The sequence below is a fragment of the Lithobates pipiens genome, unplaced genomic scaffold (assembly GCF_037356315.1).
Source record: "Lithobates pipiens isolate NorthernLeopardFrog02 unplaced genomic scaffold, aLitPip1_a1.2 Scaffold_8, whole genome shotgun sequence".
In the NCBI taxonomy this organism is placed as follows: domain Eukaryota; kingdom Metazoa; phylum Chordata; class Amphibia; order Anura; family Ranidae; genus Lithobates; species Lithobates pipiens.
This window is the reverse complement of record NW_027507903.1, coordinates 216,014,975-216,038,258: the sequence shown is the minus strand read 5'-3', so window position 1 is coordinate 216,038,258 and position 23,284 is coordinate 216,014,975. Positions and strand designations below refer to the sequence as shown.

General features: G+C 43.7%; 1 protein-coding gene across 2 annotated transcripts in view; it reads right to left on the bottom strand.

The window, feature by feature from the left end:
• Positions 1–23,284, bottom strand: part of DOCK4 (dedicator of cytokinesis 4) — a 490,280-nt gene that overhangs the window by 295,721 nt on the left and 171,275 nt on the right. For both annotated transcript variants that reach the window (XM_077469314.1, XM_077469315.1), the window contains exons 6-8: positions 8,426–8,574; positions 4,231–4,315; positions 1,086–1,237 (exon numbers count right to left, since the gene is read on the bottom strand). In XM_077469314.1, the coding sequence (XP_077325440.1) occupies positions 1,086–1,237; positions 4,231–4,315; positions 8,426–8,574 (386 nt within the window). The remainder of the gene's footprint in view (positions 1–1,085; positions 1,238–4,230; positions 4,316–8,425; positions 8,575–23,284) is intronic.

The window sequence follows — 23,284 nt, the reverse complement described above, 5'->3', positions numbered from 1 at the left end:
ACCTATACTTCCTAAATAGTTTTTTTTAAGAACACCCATTTATCTCTATTGATGTATGACAGTTGGACAGACCGTTTATAGGTGATCACTGACATACCCCAAACATCATTGCGAAGGCACTACAGATAGTGTTTTTTAATTTTGGCAATACAAGGTAGCGCTGCACTTTCTTAATAGATTTTTTTTCATAAATATACAAAGAAAACAAAACCACTTAATTTGTTTGTGGTATAAGAAAAGTTCAGTAAACAATGTATATGATGGTAAAAATGGCCCTGCCCCTCTAACCATCCTATTGTGGGCCTGCCTATTACATTAAAGAATAGGGAGACGTAGGAGGGAACCGGGCCAAGGCTGACTTTCACATGAATTTTCATGAATTGTACATTCATGAATGGGACATTCGGCTGCCTTTAACTCAACATTGAAAAGTGGTTTTGATATATGGGTATTAACTATAATCACCAATTATCTTATTTTTTTTTTTTTTTGCATGGCCCAGATTTCAAACAGGTTTACAGAACTTCAGGGAGAACATTTCTTTAGCATATAATCATTTGTGGTAAAGTTTGTATACCGCTTACTAACATGAACAATTCAAACTGAGAAATAAAAAAATGGATAAGCAGAGGTTGATCATATGTCAAACGCTAACCCTTCAATTAAATAAAATAAACAATTTTTGTAAAAATCAACAAAAAAACGAATTACATTAAAAAATGAATTAGTCAGATGCAGCATTAGTACTACGACACAAGCAGTAGTATGTAACTACCTCTTTTTGGAACACTGAAAGGAAAGATTAATTGCCAACATCAAAAACCCCATGCAAATTTAAAGCTAAAAGTCCCCAAACATAAATTCTGTATGTGGTGTGGTTACACTTTACTGCAACACTACTTAAATTTTTCAAACAAAACCAATTATTTAGCAGCATTACATTAGCAGAACAAATCACTCTTACAGTTCCCACAAGCATTAAAACCAGTTAGCTGTGATTTAAAATTTGTCATCATTTATTATTGCAAGCACATGAAATGAATGTATGCCATAATCCTCCCGACCAAAATATCTGCAGGAGTTACCTTATTGGTCGATTTTCTTTACTGTCAAAAAGAGAGAATATCACTTCTAATTCCTCTCCCAGGTTGGAACACATTAAACTTTTCATCTGCACAAAGAGATGGTGACTACTTGCTGGTACTGGGGTGTCCTTTTTTCTGTGTCTGTGTTCCATCTGTAAAATATCAAGGGTGGGAAAGTAAACTCATGGCTCTCATGAAAAGGAATGTGGTAGCTGCATTTGTTTTTACTTTTTTTAGGCTTCTTTTCCTTTATTGTGATTCTAGGGCAGGATTACAGAACACCTGCTTCTTTCTTCTGTGATTTCTGAACAGGTATTTTTTTTTTTGCTCTTATCTAATAAAAAGGCACCAGTTAAGTGGTAGGCTTTACTTACATGTACTGTGAATGTCTTATACGTTGGTCAAATATAATTGATGATTATCTGGCATGAAAAATACAATACACAGCTCCCATTTCCTGCATCATGTCTTACAAAGGCACAGAAAAATAAGTCAGGTATTAGTATTGAGTTACATTTTTTTGGTTTGCTCAAACGCACAAGATGATGACTAGCAGACTAGGCTGTGTTTACATCCGTGCTTAGTTTATGAAGTCTGCAGATTACCAATTTTTTCATGACAGATCTCAAAAGGAAAAATCAATAGTCTATTATTTTTTGGTTAATCACTATTGTTGATCCAACACGGGCCACTGCTGAGATCTGCCGAGCACTTTAATATGCACACACAGCTGACACACATGCATGTTTCTTCCCCGTCATTGTAGTAAATAACGGTCTCCACTTACTACCATCTCATATACACAGGTATCTTTAAACACAGACTCATTCCTTTACTGTCAAGGGTGTCCCCAGTCTAGATTCTCATCACAATGGCCATAGACAGGCAGATGTCCTATAGCGAATCTACCCATTTTCAAACTCTCACAGCATGGGAACTCGCCTATTTTTATTCTCAAGTTAAATATATTCAGCACATGGACAGTCACGTCATAAAGGCTTTATTTCCTTTTAGCTAAATGAAATGACAATTCACACCAAGAATGTTGGAAATAGTTCCTGTAATAAATGTAACTCCTGACAGCTAGAAGTCCCTGTAACCGCTACTTCAAGACCTAACGTTCAATATAATTAAATTGACATGTCTCTAATATAAAAAAAACTGTGTGAATATAATAGAAAACAAATTGAGCAGAAGTTCAGAAAGTAAAAATTCAAAGCCCATACATGAACAACATGGTGACTTCTAATATACGGTTTGTGTAGACAAGGTTGCCAACAGACGATCCACCACCAGGTACAAGGCTTACCGGAAGGATTGAACCCAAACAGGCATATGCCCAATGAGTCAATCGAGCTTGTGGTGTAATACACCATGGAAAACCAGCATCAACATACACGACCTCCGGTTGGGGATATAAACTCCTGTGGCCCTTCACAGCAATACTTCTAATGACTAATCCTCCAAAGGGGTAATGACAGGGAGCCAGATGAGTGATCTCTGTCCAGTGGATCCATTATTGTCCTGCGGTGATCTGATATTCAGCTGCATACGCCCGAGTCCCACACCACCATCTTGGTCCTCTTCAGGGTTCAGGCAGCCTGGTCCTCAATGAGGCAGCTCTGCCCCACAGCCATTCTCAGCAGCTCCGAATGCCCTCTACACCAACCCGTTCACGATGCACAAAACCGTAAAGCGCCTGTCACGTGACACGCTAAGGAGCAGCCATCATTGAAGAGGTCAACTGTATAAAACACATTGCGTTTAAAGTGCAAATTCAAGCTGTATGCCGCGATTCTCGTATTGGCTCCAAATTCAATAACAAGCGTAACAATGAAATAGAAGTTTGAATCCTATGACTTTTGTCTAACGTTTGCTTGGTGCACTAGGCCACGTGCAAGAAATCACACATTTTCTTTACAGCACCCTCTAGCCTGGTAGAAGTATTGCTGTGAAGGACCACAGAGGATTTACTGGTCAATAGGAGTATGTGTAATTGGTCTAAGAAGTCTGGGATAGTGGGGGTGGTTATTTGAGTAGGTGAAAGCCTTTATGAAGCTCAGAATCCACTGAAAAAGCTGTGCTGCCAACAAGAGACACAGGTGATACACACACACAGGAAACTCAAAAGAAAAAAAAAAGGGGCAAACATGACCTTAGAGTACAGTGGCACCTTGAAGCATCTCGATAGGCAAAGCTATGTATTCTTTCTGAATAGATTTCCCGATGTAATATTATAATGATTTGTTTCTGCTAGAGTTTTATAAAACGAGTTGTGTGTACTAATGTTTTTTTTTTGCTTTGGAGCTACCAAACTGTTTTAAATATAGTGTTAACTTTGGTAAATCAGTTTGTCTGCATAACAACTTCTGTTATGCCTGGTAGACACAGGTAGTTTTTTACTCTGTTCAACCCAGCGGGCTGAACAAAGAAAACATTGAAGTGCTCACTGTACTAACTATGCAATGTTAGGACAGCGATCTCCCCACTGAGTTATTGTGCTCTGACAGGGGGACTGCCCCTAAGCCAGAACACACCAGTGAGCGCTCAAAGCCATTGGCTACAAGTAGTGATCAGATGTCAATCGGGTGCTGGTTTTCCAGCATGCCCATTAGACAGGATGGACAGGCTGCTGTGTGCACTGGCCAAATTTCAGCCAGTTTCTATTGAACTAGCTGATATTCTGCCTGTGTGTACCAGCTTATAGTTGGAAAACAATGGTGTATGTTAACATGAGCAATCTCTCACAGATCTTTATTAAACGTTAGCAGCTTCAAAAAGTCTCTTGTAACAGTGAGTAATAACAATGGATTTCAGGTATGGTCAGCAATCCTGCTGCCTAAAAATAATGAATGCAAATTGTGTAATCAAAATACATTCTCCTTAATAAGTGTCCCCACTTTCCTATACTGAAATCCACTACTGGTAAATCATGCTTATTTAACCACACTACCTAATGGTAAATGGAAACCCCCCACCATTTAAGCCATGACAGGCTATGTGTGCCACTTGACGTTGGGCCCTTTGGTCTCACTTCTCTGGTGGACCCAAAGTATCCCAGTCCTGCACAAATACAAAAAAGAAAAAAAGGGGGTTTCCAATCACAAATTTAGAGTGTGTGTATCCTTCAGGGATATTAACTTACCAATCTGTATAATTCAGTAACACTAATCTCTTCTGGATCCACCATGGCAAATTCTTTCCTAGGAACCAAATCCAGTCCCAACTGCCTAGAAGCAGAATGTAAAATAATAATTCATTATACTCTTCATAAATTATGACATAACTGGTACAATAAAGGTAATATCAAATATAATGCACATTATTAATTTAACTAAAGTTGGAAAGCACTGGCGTTTGGTACCTTAAAAAAAAAAAAAAACCCTCAAAATAGTGGCATGTGCATGCACCTCAAAATGCTCTCAATATTCATATAGCTAAAAAACAGACAGCAACATGACTTAACACACAGTAGAAGGTGTCAAGGGACATCACTTACCTTTACATAAACCCTGCAGTAACACCTGCTGAGCCAACAAAGTTGATAACCACGTTAGAACTGTCTGATGGTCTAATCACAAAAGGTGGCTAGGAGGCACACATACTCTAAATTGCCAATAAAGTAGAGAAAACAGTACAGGCTAAAGTGAAGGTATCCTCCAACGTGGTTTACGCGGTTAGCTAATTTCCTACTGACTGTGTTCCACTCCATATGTTCCCATGAGAAATAAAATTTTATAAGACATCAGTAATAAATTCCTGTTTTGTAAAACTAGGCCAAACCAATCAAATGTAAGCTAAAGCATATGCCCATTTTCACCTTTCTTTTTGCCACGAGAACATGCTCTACCAAGACTGCCCATCTCCTCCATTTTTCCTAGAATAATATAAGGATATTTCTTCCTTTGTTTAGAAAGGTGGTTTCCAATAACCCAATATAAAATGTCCAAAAAAAATATGATGTAAACCACATAAATCAACAATCATTACATTTAACTTAATGAGAACAGTATTCGATATTCCAAACCAGCAAATATAAATTTAGTAGGAGAAACAAATAGAATAATACACATAACAATAGTTTAAGAATACACATTTCTTTTCCCAAGAATCATTAAAGTGATTTTGACTGGCATTGGCATTCAGCATTGCAATTTTCACATGAATAATAAATATTGTACCCTAGGGGGGACTATACAAAACCAAGCCACAGCACAGCATGAGCCTTGGAAACTAAATCTATATTGTTGGAGTGTAAAAATAATAACTGTCATTTTCTGTCCATTTATACAACATTATCCTAATGCAGTGGTGATTGATCAGGTATAACACTAAATTAAAGTGGTTCTAAAGTTAGTTTTTTTTTAACTTAATGTATTACCTGCATTAAGGTGAAGAAAAAAAAAAATCACTATCTGTTTGCTCCCCACCAGCCCCCAAGGCTGTAGTCAGCGTTTTGAATCACGGGCAGATTTGTTTGAAAGCACTGATGTGTGAATGGCCAATCGCCGGACTTGCCTTTGAGATGCCATTCATTTAAATGACACCTCACATCGCGGCGCAGTTCTGGCGCAATAAATCGCGCTGCAATTGCTGAAACACACATCTCAGGAAGCATGTTGCCCCAAAAAAGTTCAGAAGCTACTTTTGGGTAACATGCTTCCCGCAATGCGTGTTGCCATGGTTGCAGCACAATTTACACGACAATCGCAGCAGACACGCTCAGCAATTTGTCACAGTTCCATTAAACTCCACCAAAAGATTTTGCTGTCACAGATGGAGGAGGATTTCACCTAACTAGAGAGGCATCAGTTCAAGGCAAACAATCCTACTGACTAATGTCCCCTGTGTTGATTTTTATTTTTTTGTGGGGGAGGGTTTACTAAGACTTTAAACTTCGAATTAATCAACAAAATGCACTCTAAGTTGAAATAAAGTCTTGTTCATATCATCACACTAGAAGCTCAGTACATCAACCCAATTAACAAATTTTTTTCTTATTTACAAATCACTGGACTCTCCGCTGGCAGAATACACTGGCCAGTGGCTGCATCAACAGATGTTTTTCTGCTCATCCATTCGACAGAAGACGACAACCTAACATTTTGTTGAATGGGAATGGCCACATGGATCAAAATTTGTCGAGTCCCTGCTGAACTGCCCAAATTTTAATCTGTATATAGCCAACTTAAAACAAGGACAAGAAGCAGGGTTTAGAGCAAAGAAAAGGGGGTGCCTAATTATGACACCACTTGCTCTATATCGTAAAGCGGAACCAACCCCAAAACAAATCATTTATTATATTGCCGCTTAACAATACTTTGATTTATTGACTGCATACATTTTCTTTTTTAGATTTTCTTTCAATTATTTTCACCTGGAGATCTCTAGCATCTAGGTCTGTTTTTCAACAGAATGTTGTCCTGCAGATTTAGCAGTTAGAAGGTTTAGACAAACCATTTAGCACTGACAGGGGTTCTTTGCATCAGTCCTTAACCAGCCTTTACTGTTGCTGTAACTGCTTAAAAAGTGTTCACTGGCATTCATTTGTTAGTGTACCTAAATCTGCTAGTACTGTACATCTAATACTTCCTTTCCCCAGTCTAACAATGCTGCTGTTCAAAGGTGTCTCTGTTGCGTCTTCCTCCAGTGCGGGAACGCTAATACAGGAGGTGTGTTACTGGCCAGATCACCAAATGAAAACAGGAAAAAAGCCTTAGAAAAGAAAACGAATGCAACCACCACATCTAATGATTGATAAGTTGCAATATATTTAATTTTTTGATTTGGATTTAATACCGCTTTAAAGCAGCATTAAATCCAAAAACAAAAATGTAATGTATTGCATCTTTTCCTGCTGGCCAACAGTTCTCTGGTGTACTGTCTGCTGCTGAAACATTTGACCAGTTTACATTGTGGCGTATATTACATATTCCTAACTGCTGTATATTACATGCTTCTGGCCACTGTGCCCTGTAAGCTGTGCTATATGTTACCTATGCCAGATCATTTTGTACATTGCATTGTACTAGCATATACCTCACAGCTGCACTCTAGGTTACATGCTCCTAACTACTTCACTTTGTAAGCTGTGCTATATAAATCATACTCCTGACCAAACTCTACATACATTGTTTGTTGTATAGTCATGGCTGCTGCACTCTATAAGCTATGTTACATACTCCTCACCAGGTTGTTTATTTTGTCTTCAGTTGCCGATTGCTAAGTAAACCCTAGCAATTTTATTAAAATTCTCATTTAAAGTGTTTGTTACTCAAAAAAATAATAACTGGATCATGTTCCTTTAAAGCATGTTATACAGCTCAGTTACTGTGATGTGTAATTTGGCCCCCTGTATCACCTGAAATACCTGGCTGACATTCCTGGTTCTGGCCTCCCCCCTGTAAACTGACCACAGTTTATCTTGGCTACTGAGCTCTGACACCGTGGTCAGTTTACATGCCTCCGTCATCCGCAGCTCTCCTCTGTTCTCTATCCTCTCTCCCCCTCCCTGCCTGTCAGCTCCATCCATTCTTAGATCTCCCCCTCCTGCTGTAAAAAATAACAGTGTTTTTGTTCTGTAGTTCCCAGTGTTAGATAACATTAAGCTCCCCAGTGTATGTGTTTTATAAAAATATGCTGCCCAATACCTTATTTCTGAGTGCTACTCGGCACTCACATGACTGCCCGCTGGTCTCTGCCTCTCCTTGTCCTGGCTGATGTCAGTGGGGGATACCCAGCACCTCCCCCTGCAGCTATCTGATCGGGAGAAGAGACCAGCGGGCAGTCACGTGAGCGCCAAGCTGAGCTTGGAAATAAGGTATTAGGCAGCATATATTTCTTAATGTTATCTAACAGAGGGAGCTACAGAAGAAGGAAAAAAATGGCTTAACAACCACTTTAAAGTAGGCCCAGACAATGTGCTGATTCCATGCCTATAGCTGTGTGCAGAAAAATTATTCTTTGTCATGTTGCCTATGAGCGTCTATTAGACTTTCATTAGTGACATGGTAATTTAGGCACATTTTGTGCAGTGTATACAGCGAGTAGGTTAAACATGTCCCTTTAAGTCCCATCCATTGCTCAGTGCAGTGTGGCTATGTTTTCAACAACTTTTCTCTCTTACACATGCCCAAGGATGCCATGAAATCTTAGATTTCTAGTAATTCCCCTGATAAAACTGCAACCTCCAATATGGACAAGTCTCACATTCTCTTCTGTTTTTTTACATACAAGAAAAAGGCTAGCAAAGGACTGATGCATAAAATATAAACAACTTAAAACTACTGCAGCAGCATTGTAGCATTTGAACAGCAGTGAGCTGACTATCTGTTACCCACTCATTTCCCCAGTCCAGACGGGCTGTAATGTGCCGTTTTACATCATTCATTCGATCGTGAGTCAGGTGCCCCACTAGCACTTGTCTGCGCAGATCCAGGATCTCATTCATTATGTGACCGAGGCGGTGGAAAAGATCACCTTCATTCTTCTAGAACAAAAAAAGAGAAATAAACCGGTTCAGTGAGTGGCAAGCGTTACATTTACTGCTGGTTAGAGTATATCCTTCAACTTGAAATCCATCTCAATTATAAAAAAATTTTTTTTAAAACAGCAATATGATTTTTTTCTTATGAAACTTCTTCTTCCAGAGTCACTGAGGGCTGGTTCACATCAGGAATTGCACAGTAATGCGCTGCGAATTCCTGTGGGATTCACATGCGGGGCAGGGATTTGAGCTCATTCATTTTCAGCCAGATAACACTAAAATGTCACATCTATACAATATATATATATTCACACACATATACATATATACTCAAAAGGCTTTTAACCATAATATTGGACTTTATTGGCATGAAAGGGAACACACATAATGATTCATAAAAGCATGCGTAATTTTTTACACCATAATAGTTCATTGAAATGCATTCGGACTTAAAGAAAGGTCAACAACAAATTGTACTTGTTACATGACTTAGTAACCAACGACGGCTTATTTACCACATTATATACAATGCGATATATTCAAATGGCTGATTGCCCTATAAAGAATTGTTGGAGATATGCAGAGAGAACACACGCAGCCCACAGGATCTGTTGCAGTTTAACACCTGAACCAACCTGCTCTGTGGTCCTTGCCCCCCGCTGTCATTCTCTTACACAGATTAACCCAAAGTGGTCCGGGTCTGGCTCCTGTGGCCACCTGCATGCTTTGCAGTGGATTTAGCACATCACCATTCATTGAATACATTTGTGACTATTGCTCTAGGTGTTATTTCAGGAACACAGGAAGGCTGAGACCCCAAGCGATAGCATCTCCCGAATAAGCCTGATCGGGATTCAACCCTATGCCGCTCTAAACAGTTCATGGACCACATTTATGGATTTAAAGCCTATGTCTTTTTAGACATGACGTTTTAGATAATCTTAATAAATTTTGAAGATTTTATCATAATATTTTGTGGATTGATTTTGTTTGCACCGCTATAGTCCCATCCTATTTGTTTTTATAAAGAACTGTTGTGTGGAAATAAGTCCTCATGGGTAGACATGCTTTCCATTCCTACTTCTTCAGGATACATGTGAAACATAGCAGTGGTAACTTAAATGTGCATGCGCAGCAAGTATGCAGGAAACCCCCTGGGTGGGCACCAGAGTACCCAGAAGGGCCAAGGGAGGAGGCAGTCAACAAATCACCAAATGAAACATGACAATTAAAGAATATACAGCTGCCATGGGAAGAAATATTGGAATAGGCTTGCACAGGAGGTATACACTCGCCGGCCACTTTATTAGATACACCTGGTCAATTGCTTGGTAACACAAATTTCTAATCAGCCAATCACATGGCAGCAACTCAATGCATTTAGGCATCACAAGATAGTGAAGATGACTTGTTGAAGTTCAAAAAAAGTTCAGAATAGGGAAGAATGAGGATCTTTACTTTGAACATTGCATGGTTGTTGGTGCCAGACGGGCTGGTCTGAGTATTTCAAAAACTGCTGATCTCTAGGGTTTACAGAGAATAGTCCAAAAAAGAGAAAATATCCAGTGAGTGGAAGTTCTGTGGACAAAAATGCCTTGTTGATGTCAGAGGGGAATGGGCAGATTTGTTCAAGATGATAGAAGGGCAACATCAACTCAAATAACCACTTGTTACAACCAAGGTATGCATTATACCATCTCTGAATTCACAACACATCGAACCTTGAAGCAGGTAACAGCAGCAGAAGACCACACTGGGTGCCACTCCTGTCAACTAAGAGAAAACTAATGCTGACCATACATTATACAATTTTCTTCTATAGATTTCCTTTAGATTTACCAAAACCATATAATATGAGGTCAAATCTAAACAACTTTCAATTTGTGTGCAATCAGACAGGCCCTTGTACCACACAGTTGAAGGTAAATCTAAAGTAAATTGAATAAGAAAGGGGGCGTGTCCGGAATGGCTGACTGAGAGGACGCACAGTGAGTGAGCTCCGGCTGAGTGTCCTATTTTATTGCTCTGATCCCTGCAATCAGGCTGCCCTGCTCGGTGTGTCCCCGCATGATCGCTCCCTGAGGGGGATGACCAAAGGACGGAGCTCGTCGAACACCCGGAGGAGCTCCGCGGCGGCTAAATCCAGACCCCGGACTGATTCGGGCCTTCTCGCCGGCCCGCAGCCCTTGCAGCACATGGCGTCCCAGACGGAGTGTCCGGACCCTGCCTTGACGGAGCAATCCAACTTCGCGGCACTTATGCAGGCGATCGCGACCTGTCAAACCGCCTTGACGGGTAAGATTGAATCGGTGCAGATGGATGTTGGCCTAATCCGCCGCGACATGGACACTTTTCGCGCCAGGCTGACGGAGGCGGAACGCCGGGTAGGAGACGCGGAGGACACCCTGCGGGAGCACTCCGGTGCCATCCGAACGCTGCTGACCAAGGTGAAAACTCTGGAAAGTAGAGCAGAAGACTCCGAGAACCGGAATCGGAGGAATAACCTTCGTATCGTGGGATTGCCAGAAGGAGAGGAGGGTGCAGATCCCCCAGGCCTTCACGGAGCGACTGCTGCGGGATCTCCTGCCACGTGCGCAGTTCTCACCGTTTTTTGCGGTGGAGAGGGCACATAGAATGCCTGCTGCCCGGGGTCCCCCGGGAGCTCCTCCACGCACGTTTATTCTCCGCCTGCTGAACTATCGGGACCGGGACCAGGTGCTGCGGGAGGCGAGGAAGATCGAGACTTTACAACATGCGGGCGCACGAATTATGATATTCCCGGACTATTCTGTTGATACGCAGAAATTGCGCCGCTCTTTTGACCACGTCAAGCTGAACCTACGGAATCGCCGTATTAAGTACAGTATGATGTTCCCTGCCAGACTCAGAGTCCAAGACGGCGAGACGGTGCGATTCTTTACATCCCCGGAGGATGCATCACAGTGGCTAGACTCCCTACCCAGAGGCTGAGGTGGCTCTGAGGTGCCTAGTGCCTCCTTTGTGTTACTGACTGCATGTTGCATCGGTTGCAGCTACTCACGAGATTTCCTAGCGGCTGCCACCCCCTGACTACAGACACCTGGTGTTTATTCCCCTTCTTTATGCCCTTCTTACTGGACTGGGGGTGGGGGGTTCCACGGTCACCGAGGAGCTCAAGGGATGTCACTGTTAACGGGAACGAGATACCCGTGATTTTTTCTGCCCCCCTTTTTTCTTTTATTAATTTCCTCCCCCTTTTTTTTTTTCTGCCGCATGACAATTTTACAATTTTTTCTGTTTGGTTGGTAACGGGTTTTTAGGTTGAAGCATGTGCCCCCGACCTTGATCGGGAGACTTTCAGAACCTTGCAGGGATCGTCTATCCTGAAGTGGACCGAGCCGGAGTCGGTGTGCTAGGACTGGACTCTCATGGAGCCGGGTATTACGCGCACCCCCATGGTTGTTACCAGGGAGCTTTGTTTTGGGTTTAAGACACACCGAAGTTTGGGGGGTGGTGTCGGGGAGGGGGGTGGGGGGGGGGGGAGTTTTGGTCATGTTCTTGTTTGCAGCGTATGGCTTATCAATGCATTCTATGTTATGTTTCACTATTGTTTTCAGTCTCTGGCGGATGGGATGTCACTCCTTCTGCTACGCTGGTCTGGAGGGAGGTTTTGGTATGGAATAGGGCCTGGGATTTTTTTAATAGGGGTAGGGGTAAAGTCTAGACCTCTGATACTTATGACCTCTGACTTGCCATGGTACCCTTGAAGGTTCTTTCCTGGAATGTTAGGGGGATGAACTCTAAACACAAACGATCCTTGGTTTTTACTTACATTAAGAAATATGCACCCCACCTCTGCATACTCCAGGAAACGCATTTAGTGGGGAGCAAGATCCTGGCCCTTAAAAAACCCTGGGTGGGCTCCTACTATCATGCCACCTATTCTACATACTCTAGAGGGGTTAGTGTTCTTGTGCATAAGTCCCTTCGCTTTACTCTCTTAGATCTCCATCTGGACCCGGGGGGTAGGTATGTGGCCCTGCACGCGGTGTGTGAGGGCACAGAGGTGCTGCTTATTGGACTTTATGCTCCACCCTGGGCCACTATGGAGCTCCTGCATAGACTGACCCCCGTTATGGCATTGTACCCTGGGGCCGGGGTGCTGCTGGCCGGTGATTTTAATATGGCGCCTGCTCCCTCTGTAGATAGAATGCAGGTTGGCGGAGCGGGGGACTCCCCCTTGCTGAGGTGGATGGGGATGTACGGGCTGACTGATGTGTGGAGATGGAAGTGTCCGGATGTTAGGCAATTCACGTGCCACTCTGCCACACATGCTACTTTCTCTAGAATTGATTTAATGTTGGCTTCGGATAAGTTGGTCTCCCGCACCATTGGGATAGAAATCCTTCCTAGAGGCATATCGGATCATGCACCCCTGTTGTTACAGCTGGAGATGGGTCTTCCACCTGGGATGGCCCTATGGAGGCTTTCGGGTTACTGGGTAACTGATGAACGGGTAGCCCCGGAAGTGGCGGTGGAGTTGGGGACCTTCTGGGGACATAACAATGACACAGCTAGGCCGCCTATACTGTGGGACGCGTTTAAAGCTTTTGTTAGAGGGCAGTATCAAATGTCCATTGCCAGAGCTAGGAAGGACACTAGACTGGCATTGGAGATGGCGGAGGAGCGGGCGTTGAGGCTTGAGGCTAGCTATGTGCAGGGGGGAGATGGGGCGGCCTATACGGATCTCCTGAGGGCACATAGGGAAATCTCATTGCTCCGCACAGACGCTACTAGGAAAATCCTTCTCAACCAATCCCAGCGCATATTTGAGCAGGGTGAGCGGACGGGTCGACTCCTGGCTTGGTTGGCCAGGGAGCGATCGAACGCCTCCCATATCGCTCATATTAGGGGGGAGCAGGGAGAGCCGATTTACAACCCACAGCTAATTAATGCTCGATTTGCAAACTACTATCAGGCCTTGTACACATCTAGGGCCACGGCCGCCCCTGAGGCACTGGAGGACTTTCTGAACCGTATGGCCCTTCCGGAGCTGTCTGAGGCGGACCGTATTAGATTGGATGCCCCCATTTCACTAAAGGAGGTACAGACGGCGGTGGCTACGCTCCAGTCGGCGAAGACCCCGGGCCCGGATGGGATTCCCGCGGAGTTTTATAAAACTAACGCTGAAACGGTGGTGCCCCAGCTACACGCCCTCTTGCTCTCCATGCTGCGGGAGGGGGAGCTACCGGCTACGATGTCCGAGACGATCATTGTGGTGATTCCTAAACCTGGCAAGGACCCGGGTCTGTGCTCCTCATACCGGCCTATATCACTACTCAATGTAGATGCAAAAATTGTCACTAAAATTCTGGCTACCCGACTCAATTCGGTCATTCTAACACTGATTCAAGGTGATCAGACGGGGTTTATGCTGGGTAAAGGCACCGACATAAACCTCAGGCGTCTGTATACTCACATTTCCCTGGCTGCCGCTGGAGATTCGCAGAAGGTCGTCGCCTCCTTAGACGCCGAAAAGGCGTTTGACTCGGTTGAGTTGCAATTCCTTTGGAAAGTCCTGGAGAGGTTTAACTTTGGACCCCGATTTATCTCCTGGGTTAAATTGCTCTATAGGGCTCCCACTGCCAGGGTGCGCACTGACGGGCTACTATCTGACGGCTTCTCATTGGGTAGGGGTACTAGACAGGGGTGCCCTCTTTCCCCGGGCCTGTTTGCTCTGGCCATTGAACCCCTGGCGGTGCTGTTGCGTGACTCCGTGGAGTTGGGAGGGTTGTGGGTGGGACCGGTGTGTGAAAAGATTTCGCTCTATGCGGACGACACTCTCCTTTATCTTCCGGATGCTTCCACGACATTGGACACGGCCCTCGGGCTCATAGATGAATTTGGCTCCCTCTCGGGTGTGCGTATCAATTGGGACAAGTCTATACTGTTTCCCCTGTCCCCTGCTCCCCTGGTCGTGTCCGCCCATACATCATTGCGGACGGTAGATAAATTTCGCTACCTGGGCATAGAGGTTCAGCGGGGTTTCAAGGAGTACCTAACGGACAATGTCTATCCAGTCCTCCAGAGCCTGATGGCTAAGTGTCAAGTGTGGAAGGCCTTGCCCCTCACTCCAGTGGGGAGGGTCAATCTGCTTAAGATGACGTTTCTCCCGAAATTTCTATATGTTTTTCGTAATACCCCAGTTCCGATCCCAAATTCCTTTTTCAAAAAGATAGATCAGGTGGTGTCTACCTTCGTTTGGGCTGGGGCGACCCCGAGGATAGCGCAGGCTACTCTCCAACTACCCCTGTCCCGTGGAGGCCTGGCCCTTCCCTGCTTAAAAGAATACTACTGGGCGGCGGTACTGGTCACAGTGCGGTGGTGGTTCAGGCAGATCCGCTCTAACCCTTCTGTCAATTTGGAGGCGGCGGTTTTGGGCTCCCATGATGAATTGAGTACATTTGTATACAGGGGGCCGAGGGCTCGCCCTGAGGTCACTACCCCTATGCGAACCACGCTTCGGGTCTGGGCTCAGGTTGCGGCTCGATTGAATTCGCCCGCCGCACTGTTGCCACATACTCCATTATGGGGGAATCCACGACTGAAGCATCTCCAGTCGGTCCCTGATCCTGCTCTATGGACTAGATACGGTGTCACTACCCTACAGCAGGTGATGCCTGGGGGCTCCCTTGTCTCCTTTGATTCCCTTAGAGAAGACTGTCAATTCCCCTCCAGAATGATTTTTCGTTATATACAATTAGGCCATGCCCTAAGAGCACAATTTCCTGCAGGAGTGAGCCTACACTCCAACAATGTTGAGAGATTTCTCTTGGCCCCGGATGTGGATCGGGTTCTCTCGTCTCTTTACCTTAGGATTTCGGTAGAGTCGCCCGGGGGGGGGGAGCTGGCCTCTTCCAGAAATGGTTGGGGGACCTCCCCACCCTGGCGACTGATGATTGGGAGGAAGGTATACAACAATACTTGCCACTGATGATCTCGGCTAAGGACAGGTTCATACAGTTAAAATTTATTCACAGGGCATACTATACCCCACAACGCCTGGCTAGAATTTACCCGGGACACTCGGATAGGTGCCCGAAGTGTACTACTGCAGTGGGCTCTTTTTTGCATGTGGTGTGGGAGTGCCCGGTTATACAACGATTTTGGGAGGAGGTGGTGCGGGAGATCAACGAGGTTGGGGACCTCTCGGTGGGTCTGGATCCGGTGGTCTTACTATTGGGTGTGTGTGACAGGGTGGCACCAAACATACATAGACAGTTGTTTGTGTTTTATACAGCCTTTTATGCCTGCAAGGCTATCCTTATGCAGTGGAAGAAGTCGGACCCACCTAGTTTATCCCATTGGAAGGCCTTAATAGACTCTGCCCTTCTGTTATATAAGCTTACTTATATGAGTCGTAAATGCCCAAAGAAGTTTACCAAGATCTGGGGTTGTTGGGTGCGGGAGTGAGGCGTTAACCTGTCCGCTCCTACTGGAATAGTCCTCAGTTTTTTTCCCCCCCTTGAGGGTGGAAGTCCGAATATCTGCCGGGTTCCGTGGCCTGGAACTTTCTAACAGCCACACTTAAACGCTGACCCCTATGGATACTGGATTAGGTGGGGGGGGGGGGGAGGGGCTCTGCAGAATATGACTGCTGAATTTACCTATATGATACCAGCTGCTGAATGGTGTTGCCCTGCTGGTTTGTGAGTTTTCCTTTTGTATTTTAGTCAACGCTTGTTAAGCTGTAATTTATGTTGAAAAAACATGCTGTGATGTATTGCTGTATCCGTTTTGAGACCAATAAAAATGTTTCTGTTAAAAAAAAAAAAATTGAATAAGAAAATTGTATGGTGTATGGCCAGCTTTAGGCTACAATTCATACAGGCTTACCAAAATTGAACAATAGAAGATTGGAGAAACTTTACCTGGTCTAAGGAGTCTCGATTTCAGCTGCGACATTCAGATGGCAGGGTCAGAATTTGGCATAAACATGAAAGCATGGATCCATCCTGCCTTGTATCAATGGTTTAGGCTGGTGGTGGTGGTGTATATATTCTAAAGAGCACACTTTGGGCCCCTTAGTACCAGCTGAGCATTGTTTCAACGCCACGGCCTACCCCAGTATTGTTGCTGACCATGTCCATTCCTTTAGGACTACAGTGTACCCATCTTGTGATGGCTACTTCCAGCAAAATAATGCACCATGTCAACAAAGCTCAAATCATCTCAAACTGATTCCTTGAATATGACAAGGAGTTCAACTGTGTGATGCTATTGCATCAATAGCATCATTCAGTGACCTTCGAGTAAGCAATATATCATCATGCACTTTACCTATGAGCACAATTATGGATACTAACCTAGTTGATACTCCCATAGGTCCTTCATGACCTGTCACTACTGCTAGTTTACTTATTGAGAATTCCTGTAAATCGGTCCAGCATATTGACCAAATTCAGGAACAGAAAATGGACATTATTAATCTGTCAAAATATGAGTTGTCATCCGAGGAAGTCCAAGTCCTCAAAAAAAAACTAAACTTTTGTCCACTCCAAAATGTGGACAAATTTGAAGTCAAAGACCTCCAGCTGTTTGGTCGTAAGTTTCTTTTGAAAACTATGTTCGGCCCAAAGGCTAATAAATCCTTGGAGCACAAAGCCATCAATAATTTGGAAAGCCTTCTGAACGATAATGAACCAATGTGATCTTATCGATCAGATTGACCACGACTTCCTCTTGGAGACACCTCAAGTTACTCTTCCCTTTAAATCCTCTCTAAAAAAAAAGAAAACAGATTTTTATCCTGCCCCCAGTACCAATTCAAACTTTACTGCATTTCTCAAATTACCCAGTAGAGATATTCGCGCTCTAAAAATTGAAACTCCTGAGGAAAATCTAACATCAGGAGAGAGGCAGGCTCTTTGGGACCTAACCAACTAGAAATCACTGTGAAACCATCTGATAAAGGTGGGAACATGGTGATCGTGGACAACAAGCAGTATATCTGCATGTGCATGAACATTCTCCGCAACAGTGAATGGATCGTTCCATCCCTTTAGCATTTCTTCAGAAATGCGACAATACGTTTTGTACGACATGATAGACCTCCCTTATCTTAACAATGTAATTTCTAAACAGAGCTAGGAATTCATTCATACCACGTTTCCAGTGGTCCCAACGTTTTATGCTCTCTGCAAAGAACCTTAGCCGATAACTGGATGAATATCTCAGACCGTACATCGTCAGTCTGCCAAGTTATATTAGGGACACCCCACATTTGCTTCAGGTCTTGGATGGTTTGCATATTTCTCCAGACATTCTCCTTGTTTCGATAGACGTGGAGGCCCTCTACTGCTCCATCCCACACAACAAAGGAAGATCTGTAATTAGACATCTTCTCCAGCAGACAAATCAGACGGAGTGGAAGCTTAATGAGGTTATAGTCACTGCTCTTGAGTTCATACTCATAACACGTTTTCTTTTCAGGGCTCCCACTTCCTCCAGGTGCATGGGGTGGCAATGGGGAAGTGTTGTGCCCCGTCCTATGCCAACCTGTACCTGGGGGATTGGGAGCACAGCTTCCTCTCATCTGATGAATCTCTGGAATTTTCTGGCTATATCAGTTTATGGCATAGGTATATCGATTATGGGTGGGATGGACTGGTGGAGGGCCTCCATCGTTGTTTGAAAGCTATGAATTTGAATGAATTTAATCTTATTTTTACACATAATTTTGAACCCACATCCCTACCCTTCTTGGACATTACCATCTCCAAGAATTCAGATGGGGGACTTTGTAGTACCTTTTACTGTAAACCAACAGCAGGAAATACCCACACAGTTCTAGTTTTCATCCCAAATCCCTGGTCTACTCTATGCCTTATAGCCAGCACCTGCGGATTTGCAGGAACTGCTCTAGCAATATCACTTTCAAGATAGAGGTAAATGCCCTATGGGAGAGACTTTTAGCTATATCCGCTCCAGTCCCTCGGTTCTTTTGGGCTCCCACCCGGTGCACGCAGGCCACCCATGCGGTTGCAGCAGGTGGCAATTTACCATTGTGCGTCCACGAGAGTGTGGCACGGGACATGGCTCCGTCCCCCTGGATGTGAACTCACCACATGCCGTGCTCCCGGGGTGAGTGGTGGAACGCACGCCAGCCCAGCATGGTGCCATGTGCCGCTGGCCGGCGTGATGGCAGGGCTAATTCCCCCTATGGGGTATACAAGATGTGCAGCCCTGGGGAGTTTTGTTACTCCTATACGCTCCTTGCTAGCAGGGGTTACCTACCTCCTTCCAGGGGACACTTTGTCCCATTATCCTCTCTGGTGAGTAATGTAGGAACACACGGCTCTTTTTAATTGTTTTGTAATGAGCCATATGTTTTTTTTCATTTGTTGCTAGATACAAAGTGACGATAGGAATGCTTTATTTTGATTAATGAATCCTTTTATACATATTTCCTTTGAACTCTATAGCTAAAGCTTTACCTCCATGTTCTGCTGATTGCAGCAACCATGCTATAAACACATATTGCAGGTCATTTGATATAAAAGCTACATATCTCACCGCACCAGTGGCTAAAAAATCTCCTCAATATATTTCATAAGTAGCATTTTTTATTCTTTTTTTAAAGCTTAATTGTTGTTTAACACATTATATATACAGTATCTCACAAAAGTGAGTACACACCTCACATTTTTGTAAATATATTATTATATCTTTTCATGTGACAACACTGAAGAAATGACACTTTGCTACAATGTAAAGTAGTGAGTGTACAGCTTGTATAACAGTGTACATTTGCTGTCCCCTCAAAATAACTCAACACACAGCCATTAATGTCTAAAGCGCTGGCAACAAAAGTGAGTACACCTCTGATTGAAAATGTCCAAATTGGGCCCAAAGTGTCAATATTTTGTGTGACCACCATTATTTTCCAGCACTATCTTAACTCTTGGGCATGGAGTTCACTAGAGCTTCACAGGTTGCCACTGGAGTCCCCTTCCACTCCTCCACAATATCACAGAGTTGGTGGATGTTAGAGACCTTATGCTCCTCCACCTTCCACTTGAGGATGCCCCACAGATGCTCAATAGGGTTTAGATCTGGAGACATGCTTGGCCAGTCCATTACCTTTACCCTTAGCTTCTTTAGCAAGGCAGTGGTCATCTTGGAGGTGTGTTTGGGGTCGTTGTGTTGGAATACTGCCTTGCGGCCCAGTCTCCGAAGGGAGGGGGTTCATGCTCGGCTTCAGTATGTCACAATATAAGTTGGTATTTGAGGTTCCCCCAATGAACTGTAGCTCCCCAGTGCCGGCAGCACTCATGCAGCCCCAGACCACGACACTCCCACCACCATGCTTGACTCTAGGTAAGACACATTTGTCTTTGTAATCCTCACCTGGTTGCCGCCACACATGCTTGACACCATCTGAACCAAATAAGTCTATCTTGGTTTCATCAGACAGCGGGATATGGTTCCAGTAATCCATATCCTTAGTCTGCTTGTCTTCAGCAAACTGTTTGCAGGCTTTTTTGTCTATCATCTTTAGAAGAGGCTTCCTTCTGGGACAACAGCCATGCAGACCAATTTGATGCAGTGTGTGGCGTATTCTCTGAACACTGACAGACTGACTCCCAACTCCTTCAACCTGTGCAGCAATGCTGGCAGCACTCATACAACTATTTCCCAAAGACAACCTCTTGATATGACACTGAGCATGTGCACTCAACAGGCGAGGCCTGTTCGGAGTGCAATCTATCCTGTTAAAACACTGTATGGTCTTGGCCACCGTGCTGCAGCTCCGTTTTGGGATCTTGGCTATCTTCTTATAGCCTAGGACATCTTCATGTAGAGCAACAATTCTTTTTTTTTTTTTAGATCTTCAAAGAGTTCTTTGCCATGAGGGACCATATTGAACTTCCAGTGACCAGTATGAGAGAGTGAGAGTAATAACACCAAAGTTAACACACCTGCTCCCCATTTACACCTGAGACCTTTGTAAAACTAACAAGTCACATGACACTGGGGAGAGAAAATGGCTAATTGGGCCCAATTTGGACATATTCAATTAGGGGTGTACTCACTTTTGTTGCCAGCGTTTTAGAAATTAATGGCTGTGTGTTGAGTTATTTTAGGGTGACAGCAAATTTACACTGTTATACAAGCTGTACACTCACTACTTTACATTGTAGCAAAGTGTCATTTCTTCAGTGTTGTTACATGAAAAGATATAATAAAATATTAACAAAAATGTGAAGGGTGTACTCACTTTTGTGAGATATATATATATATATATATATATATATATATACACACACATACACATATATACACACACACACACACACACACCACTCCAGTCCAGTCTGGAGGACTCTGTCCGCTGTACATCAGTCCTGCTGAACTGCTCCCGTTTCTGACCTCGCTGGGTGTCCTTATTTAGAGCCCTGATGATGGTAAGTGGTTCTTTTGGCACATGGATTACCCCTTGTTGGACTTGGCCGTTTTAAAAATGTCTAACCCTATGTGATGAGTATGTGATTTTCATCAACATGCAAGTATGTCTTTGGACTTAGTTTCCATAATAGACAAACTCTATTTTGTGTTTGCCTTGATATGCTGCATTGGTTTAAAGCTTATCTATTTGCATTTATAGTATGAATGTCGCATCTATTGATACGCCCCTGAAGGAGGAAGGAATTTCTGAAACCTGCATTCTACATTGTGGTGTCTCAGGACCCTCATAACATCCAGTCATTATTTCATGTATCTATATTAGCAATTTCTTTTTGCAGCAAGTATCTGTATGTCATGCATTTTTTGCAATCATTTATAGCATAATACATTTCTACTTTTTTTTTATATAAATACGTATTTTGTTTGTGGTTGTTATATCACCACTGGGGCCTTTAAAATCCCATAAGGGGGAACCCTGTTCTTTGACTATTGCGTCAACATGGACCAAAATCCTGGAAGAATGTTTCAAACACCTTGTTGAATCTAAGCCACGAAGAGGGGGGTCCAACCCGGTACTAGCCAGGTGTACCTAATAAAGTGGCTGGTGAGTGTATATCCACATAGAATGGTTACTTAGGGAGTCACCATAAGCAGCAAAGGTTGCATGGTCAATACTAAAAAATGAATGGTGCTGCAGTCATCTAGTATCCCCAAGGAGAACTCAATAATTGAATCGGCACACTAAGTTTGCGATCTACGTTTGGGGTGTCGTTATCGTAACATTGACACCTGCTGCAGATTGCAATGGAAGTGTGTTTTCAAAGCGGTGTGGAAAGCGCACACGGAACACTGGTTGGGTTTCCAGCATCGCATTTTGGTGTGAATGGGCACCAATATTCACACCAATACATTATACTCAACAAATGTGTGATAATGAAAACTACTTTAGTTTGTAAGCGCTCATTGTTGTTGCCTATAAAAACCATAAAATGGACCAATTTCTTCTTTCTTACTCTCTCTCAATCAACATTAACTACAGTGGTGTGAAAAAGTGTTTGCCCCCTTCCTCATTTCCTGTTCCTTTGCATGTTTGTCACACTTAAGTGTTTCGGAACATCAAACCAATTTAAACAATAGTCAAGGACAACACAAGTAAACACAAAATGCAATTTGTAAATGAAGGTGTTTATTATTAAAGGTGAAAAAAAATCCAAACCATCATGGCCCTGTGTGAAAAAGTGATTGCCCCCCTTGTTAAAACATACTATAACTGTGGTTGTCCACACCTGAGTTCAATTTCTCTAGCCACACCCAGGCCTGATTATTGCCACACCTGTTCACAATCAAGGCATCACTTAAATAGGAGCTGCTTGACACAGTAAGGTCCACCAGAAGATCCTTAAAAGCTACACATCATGCCGAGACCCAAAGAAATTCAGGAACAATTGAGAAAGAAAGTAATTGAGATCTATCAGTCTGGAAAGGGTTATAAAGCCATTTCCAAAGCTTTGGGAATCCAGCGAACCACAGTGAGAGCCATTATCCACAAATGGCGAAGACATGGAACAGTGGTGAACCTTCCCAGGAGTGGCCGGCCGCCCAAAATTACCCCAAGAGCGCAGCGACGACTCATCCAAGAGGTCACAAAAGACCCCACAACAACGTCCAAGGAACTGCAGGCCTCACTTGCCTCAGTTAAGGTCAGCGTTCATGCCTCCACCATCAGGAAAAGACTGGGCAAAAATGGCCTGCATGGCAGAGTTCCAAGGAGAAAACCACTGCTGAGCAAAAAGAACATCAAAGCTCGTCTCAATTTCTCCACAACACATCTTGATGATCACCAAGACTTTTGGGACAACATTCTGTGGACCGATGAGACAAAAGTGGAACTCTTTGGAAGGTGTGTGTCCAAGTATATCTGGCGTAGAAGGAACACTGCATTTCATAAAAAGAACATTATACCAACAGTAAAATATGGTGGTGGTAGTGTGATGGTCCGGGGCTGTTTTGCTGCTTCAGGACCTGGAAGACTTGCCGTGATAAAAGGAACTATGAATTCTGCTGTCTACCAAGAGATCCTGAAGGAGAATGTCCGACCATCTGTTCGTGTACTCAAGCTGAAACGAACTTGGGTTCTGCAGCAGGACAATGATCCTAAACACACCAGCAAGTCCACCACCGAATGGCTGAAGAAAAACAAAATGAAGACTTTGGAGTGGCCTAGCCAAAGTCCTGACCTGAATCCTATTGAGATGTTGTGGTATGA